This window comes from Rhodamnia argentea, chromosome 5 (genome assembly GCF_020921035.1).
Source record: "Rhodamnia argentea isolate NSW1041297 chromosome 5, ASM2092103v1, whole genome shotgun sequence".
NCBI classification, from domain to species: Eukaryota; Viridiplantae; Streptophyta; class Magnoliopsida; order Myrtales; family Myrtaceae; genus Rhodamnia; species Rhodamnia argentea.
Genome location: NC_063154.1, coordinates 20,487,916 through 20,494,588, shown reverse-complemented (window position 1 = coordinate 20,494,588; position 6,673 = coordinate 20,487,916). Strand labels below are relative to the sequence as shown.

Here is a 6,673-nt window from a genome sequence, read left to right as displayed (position 1 = left end):
AAGCAATCATGGTTGGGCTGATTATAAAACATGGAGACTTAATTCAAGTCTGACATAAAAAGAGTCGTTGCATTTTGGACAACCGAAAAAAGTTGTTCACAAAAGGGGCCAAGAAAAAAAAGACTCTCTTGCATATTCTTCAAGCTCTTCCTCCCGTCGTCTATTCGGTTCCGGCTTCATCTCATAGGCTTGCACTTTCACAGCTCAATCCTTCGGCTGCTCTCACACAACTCCAATCTCGTGGTGCCTGAAACCAGTCAGAGCTTGCCACCTTCTCCGGTGACCCACCCCAGATGGAACTCCGTCCTTCCTTCTCCTTACACTCGATGTGCTCTCGAGCGCGGGGTTGGCCTTGATGGCGAGCATGCAGAGCTCCCGGAAAGACAGCGGCACTCGGGACATGGAGAGAGGCAAGAGGAAATAGAGCTGGCCCAAGCAGAGGTCTTCCTCTTCGTGGATCCGAGGGATGATGGAGTCGATGAACATGGAGTCTGAGCTGCAGAGGAAGCAGTTAGGGTTTTGGGATAGGAGGTGCGAGGCCTTGATGGTTTGAGTGAACTCTTGCAGTCTTCCGTCCATGTGAATGAGCTTGAGCGTGGCTGGAGGAGATGAGGATGGCCAGTTATGGTGGTCGGTGGTCTTGGCGAGGCCGCCATTTCTAGTGATCTGAGGAGCTGCACAGTTGCCCATTCTATGAGAGAGAGAGAGAGAGATTGGTGTATGTTTGGCGAATGTGGTTTGCTTGGGGTTCGTATTTAAAGGGGGAATAGAGGCGCGTTTGAGAGTTTTGGATGGACGTGTGAACCACTTTTGACCTTCAACAGCGGAAATGTAAACAGTAACATGACATGGACGACGGTCGTGTATATTAATTACACGTGTGCCACAAATGGGAATTACATGATGTCTATGATAATCCATTATTATTTAAGTGATTGGTCGCATGTTGTCTTCAATTCCCACGTCGGCCCCACTAATCTAGCAAATTGTCTTTGAAAAATTGCCAGGTACTTTATTTTTATTTTTTATTTTTGGTCGAACCAGGTACTTTGATGGAAAGGCACTTATTAGATTACTTTTTGGAAGGAGAAGTTGTTCAAAAAGTCATAAAAGTTATTGTTCGGCGACTAATTCAGATTGAAACTCTTTAATTTTATCAAATTAGTCCAGCAAATTTTGGGCAAAAACTATTGACGTTGATTTTCAATAATTTTCTAAAAAATTTATGAACTTTTTTTTTCCTTTTTTTTTCTTAATTCGATTTTTCAATAGCGAGGGTGTCATGGCTTTTGATTCTACGAAATCATCAAAAAGTTTAGGACTAAATTGCAAAAATTATCCTCAAGTAACTACATTGACAAATCATCAAAATTTTTATAACTAAATTGGCAAATCGTCAAAATTTTTAAGACTAATTTGATCGGATAAGTGTAAAAAAAGCTATAAATCTATTGCATTGATGTCAATTTAGTCCTACACATTTTAATTGTGTCAATTCAGTCCTAAATATTTTGTATTTATGCTAATTGAGTCCATCCGATCAATTTTGATAAAAAATCATTAACGTGGACGTTGGTCGTTCTACGTGGCATAGATGACACTGATGTGGATTTTTTAAAAAAAATTTTACGTATTTTTTATTTTATAATTTTATTTTTTTATTTTTTTCTGAATGAAGGCCAGCGAGGACTAGCGACCTTCGCTAACCGCTAGGTCAAGGCTCGTGGGTCCTCACCGGCCCGTAATCAGGAAAAAAGTAAAGAAAAGAATAATCAATAAATAAAAAAATGAAAATAAAAAAATGTCTACGTCAGTATCGTCCGTGCCACTTAGGATGACCAGTGTCCACGTCACCAATTGCGGTTAAAATTGGCCCAATGGACTCAATTACCACAAATGTAAAAGATTTATGACTAAAATTGAGCAATTAAAAAGTTTAGAGCTGAATTGGCGCTAATGCAAAAGGTTTAGGAATTTTTTTGACACTTTTCACAAATTAACAAATTTAAAATTTTAAGACCAAATTTACCATTGTAAAATAGGTTTAGGATTTATTCGCTGTAGCTAGTTTTTCCATCTATTTAGCCGCTGACTGCTTACTCATTTTCTTCTATCCATGTAACCTCTATTACATGGTTAATGAAGTTGAAAGATATAGGAAGAATGCATAATTGATGATGGTAAAAAATTATCAGAGATCATTTTGGTCAACAAATGTTTTAGTCCACTTTGAAGTAATACTTAATGTCTATCCAAAAGGAAAGTGCGAAAAAACCAATGTTCAAGGAAATAACATGTAATTACCATATGATGTCCTCGTCGGTGTCAACTCTTCAGCTCAAGACCGTTCTAAGCATATATGATTGTAGCACACTCCCCTTTCGAGATGCGGTATTGAATTGCAATTACAATGGAAACGGATTTCCAAAATTGTTGTTTTGAAAATTTGGGAGAAATTAGGGTTTTGAAATAAAAGTAATTTCGTTGGAGTCAGATTTTAACAATGATTTTTAACGAAATCCTAATGGAAGGTAAATGTGTCACTCTAATATAAATTTAGGATTTTTGGTGTTACAAGAAAATGTTTGCTGTAAATATATCATAATGAGAATAGTTTAGAGTTTTTGGTGGTATTTTTCCTTTAGAAAAAGAAAGAAAGTAGAAAGATGGTTTTTTTTTTTTTTTCTGGATTAAGACACAGACACAACGATTCACCTTATCGCATTCGCTAAATCCTATCGAGCATGGTAATCCCACTAAGGCACATGGATAAAATATAAAATTGCCAAATCATTTCAAATACGCAAGCATATGCGGATGAAAAAAAAAATTCATAATTCACCGTAGATGACCATGTTCTTTGCCTCTCATTCAATATGTCCTCCACTATTACGCAACACTTGGAATTGCCCAAAAAGAAACGAAAGGTAAAGCAATTCACTCGGATTCTCATGTGCAATCAAATGAAAAGCACGCCACAAAAGGTTGTCACGCGGTCGATCTACGACGAGTCAAGCCATAGTGGGACGACGAAGACATGACGAGTCTCACATCCCAAGTCTTTCCATGCAGCGTAATTCCCAGGAAGCAACTTATATGCGGGACCCATGTTGAAAATCTGGACTTGGACTGATGACGTGGACAATTCTTACGTTGGTGCGGAAAAGTCACACAACATTATCTCCTATCTATTCAACTTTTAACGATATAATTTTAAACACTTTCATTATATCAATTGAGTTCTAAATATTATCACGTTTTATCTATTGAGTTCATGTGATCAATTTGCTCGAGAATTGTCGACATGGACATCAAATGTCTTATGTGGCACAACCGGCGCCGACATGAATAAATTTTGAATATCTTCAAAAATTTTTTATTAAGTTTCTCTATTTTCCTTCTTTTCTTTTCTTTTACAATACGAAGTCCTAGCCGACCGCAGATGAGGGTCATGGCCCTTGCCCAAACCATCGCAGCTGCGAGCGAGGCTACTTTGCCCAAATCTTGCAAGGTTGGCCTCGCTCACAGTCCCGATTGCCTCCTCTATAGCAACCTTCAACCATGTCCCGAGAGGGCGTCTCGACACTTGCTCGCGCCCGAAGAGAGCCTCACGACTCTCGCCTAGTGGCTAGCGAGGGTCTAGTGACCCTCAGTGACCAAAGTTAAAACAAAAAAGCAAGGAAGGAAAAAGAGAAGAAAAGAAAAAATAAATTAATTTTAAAAATAAAAATGTAAAATATTTTGTTAAAATTTCTCTATGTCGGTGTTGATCACACCACGTAGGATGGTTTACATGGACATCAACGATTTCCAGTTAAAATTGACCGAATGAACTCAATTGATAAACACGAAGATGATTAGGACTAAATTGTCATAAATGTGTGGTAATTTTTTCCAATATTTCCATGAAAAACTTATAATAGGGGAACTTTTGACTTGGGTCAACATGTACATGTAGTCTTGCCGGTTACAATCACGATCACTAGGCAAGAAATCGTCCTTTATTCGTAATGTAGATATATGTTAAACATGACAGCTTGGAATCACCAAGTGAAAATCTAACACGGAATTCAATTTTTCTATAGGAGTTCATTTGATACGAGAAAATCATGTCAAGCAAAGCAACTCTGGACAACACGAAAATTTATGGGGAACATCGTGCTCGATATGAAAAGAATATTTGGTTCCTATCACAAGATGATCTTCTGATCCCGACACTTGCTCCCAGACAAAATTAACCTTAAATTGATACAATTCCTCTTGCAATGCTTCGACCCTATTTTCATCTACTAGTAATCAGAATGGGAGTCTTTAATAGTTCCAGTTTTATTTATGTAAGGTACAATTTATCAATAAAATATCAACCAATTGTTCACACTCCTTCGTGAAATTCACGTGCCAAATTTCCCTAATGAACTGACCTAATTTTTTAAAGTTATTATGGCCGGTGATCAACTAGTCCCCATAAAATTTATATTATGTCCTAGAGTTTTTCATTTCGCTTTATAACAGGCAGCCACACAATCATTAATTAAGTGCGCCCTCGTGCCCTCGTTCCCTTTTAGCTGAGTATTTTATGAAAGCCCAATTCTAGATAGTAGATGTAGAATCCACATGACGTTAAATTTGCTGTACCAAACTGACAAAGGAAGCATCTTCTTAGGTCTAGAAGCATTTCTGGCCGTAAAGAAAAATTTCAACATAGAATCCCTGTAATGAATGATTTAAGCAAATTTCTCAGCATATACCGAATCCTATCACGCTTGACTTTATTTCGTTCAAAGTGAAAAAAAATCATAACAATTCATTTAAAAAAAAACCGACATGTCTATTTTGGGAAAATAGCCGCTTTCGTTGAGGTGATATTTCAAGTTAAATTCTACCCTCGACCTCTATTCTAAGATGAAAAAAGAAAATGAAAAATATTGACGGCTGTATTACCCATGGAATTTAAGGAAATTGAGGCTTTACACACGACATAAATAAATCGGGGCAAAGTTTAGTTCCTACATCATGTTAGAAAATGTAACCGAAAAACTTGGGCTTATAATTTGAGGGAGACTCCATATATTTAAACAACATATAACCCTTGTTGATGTAAATTGGGTTATATATTATAGCATAGAAAGATTAGTAGCTCTTTTGCTTTTTCTGGTACATGCAATAACTTTTTCAGTTGGACAAAAATTGAGCACCACATATAAAAATGAGGAAATGGAATATCACGAGATCTTTTCAACCCCAATTAACTACGAATCTTCGCACGCTTTTACACCTCTCTCGTGTCCTTATCACGATTGATGGCTTCTGTCATTACTTGACCAAATAAAGCTACTTTAAATTAAAATAGCAATAATAGAAGTGTTGATGATTGCGAATGATGGCGATGATTATTTTTCATAATTGAAAGAAATATAAATAGGCCAATCATAATCAAACCGATCACAAATTTAAAAACAATGAGACATATATTAAGTCTCATAAAGAACAGTTGTTCATTTTAGGACAACCAAAAAAAGAGTTGTTCACAAAAAAAAAAAAAATGAGTTTCTAGCATGTTCTTCAAGCTCTTCCTTCTGTCATCTACTCGATTCCCTCTTCATCTCATACTGATGCACTTTCACAACTCAATTCTTCGGCTCCTCTGACCCAATTCTAGTCTTGTGGCGTCGAACCCGGCTGGAGCTCCACACCGCCTCCCATGGCCTGCTGCTGACGAAACTCCATCCTTCCTTTTGCTTGACCTCGAGCTGCTCTCGAGCGCGGTGCTGGCCTTGATGGCGAGCACGCAGAGCTCTCGGAAAGAGAGCGGGGCTTGGGACATGGAGAGAGGCAAGAGGAAATAGAGTTGGCCTAAACAGAGATCTTCTTCTTCGTGGATTCGAGGGACGATGGAGTCGATGAACATGGACTCTGAGCTGCAGAGGAAGCAGTTAGGGTTTTGGGAGAGGAGGTGAGAGGCCTTGATGGTTTGAGTGAACTCTTGCAGTCTTCCATCCGTGTGAATGAGCTTGAGCGTGGATGGAGGAGATGATGACCAGTTATGGTGATGGGCGGTCATGGCAAGGCCACCATTTCTGGTGATTTGCGGAGCTGCACAATTGCCCATTCTAAGAGAGAGAGGGAGAGAGAGAGATGTTTGGTTGGCCAATATGTTTGATATGGGTATGTATTTAAAGGGGAAATAAAGGCGTGTTTGAGAGTTTAGGATTGACCAATGACCAACTTTTGACCCTCAACAGTGCAATTTATAATCAAGTACACGTCATACATTATAGGAATTGTCTTTAAAAAATGTGGTGCCAAGTGTTTCCATTCGAAGAGACGTAATACTTTTTGAGATTTTAGAAGATGAGTATAATCTCAATCACAAATGTTATGAATGACAAAAAATATATAGTAATAATAGCGAAAGTCACCTTTGATTTTATATCTATCATTCTACCTTAATATTGTCACACTCTCATGTTTACAGTGCCCATCTCCTTTGAATTTGGCACCATTGGCCCCATAGCCCTTAGGGTTTAGATAGCTACAAATACATATTACCTTCCTAAACTTTAGGCTTCGTTGACCTTGCGGCTATGGGGGTTTAACATTGAAGGGGGTATTCAGTTTTAAGGGTTTTGATGTAAGCAATTTTCGTCACCGAACCAATCGGAGATGATACTTT

General features: G+C 38.1%; 2 protein-coding genes across 2 annotated transcripts; both read right to left on the bottom strand.

Annotated features, from left to right (window-relative positions):
• Window positions 1-222: 222 nt before the first annotated feature.
• LOC115732453 lies at window positions 223-690 on the bottom strand. The gene has a single exon (XM_030663097.2). The coding sequence runs from the start codon at window positions 688-690 to the stop codon at window positions 223-225; it is 468 nt and encodes a 155-aa protein (XP_030518957.1).
• Window positions 691-5,620: 4,930 nt separating this feature from the next.
• Window positions 5,621-6,109, bottom strand: LOC125315240. Its single transcript, XM_048279682.1, has one exon. The coding sequence runs from the start codon at window positions 6,107-6,109 to the stop codon at window positions 5,621-5,623; it is 489 nt and encodes a 162-aa protein (XP_048135639.1).
• Window positions 6,110-6,673: the final 564 nt, after the last annotated feature.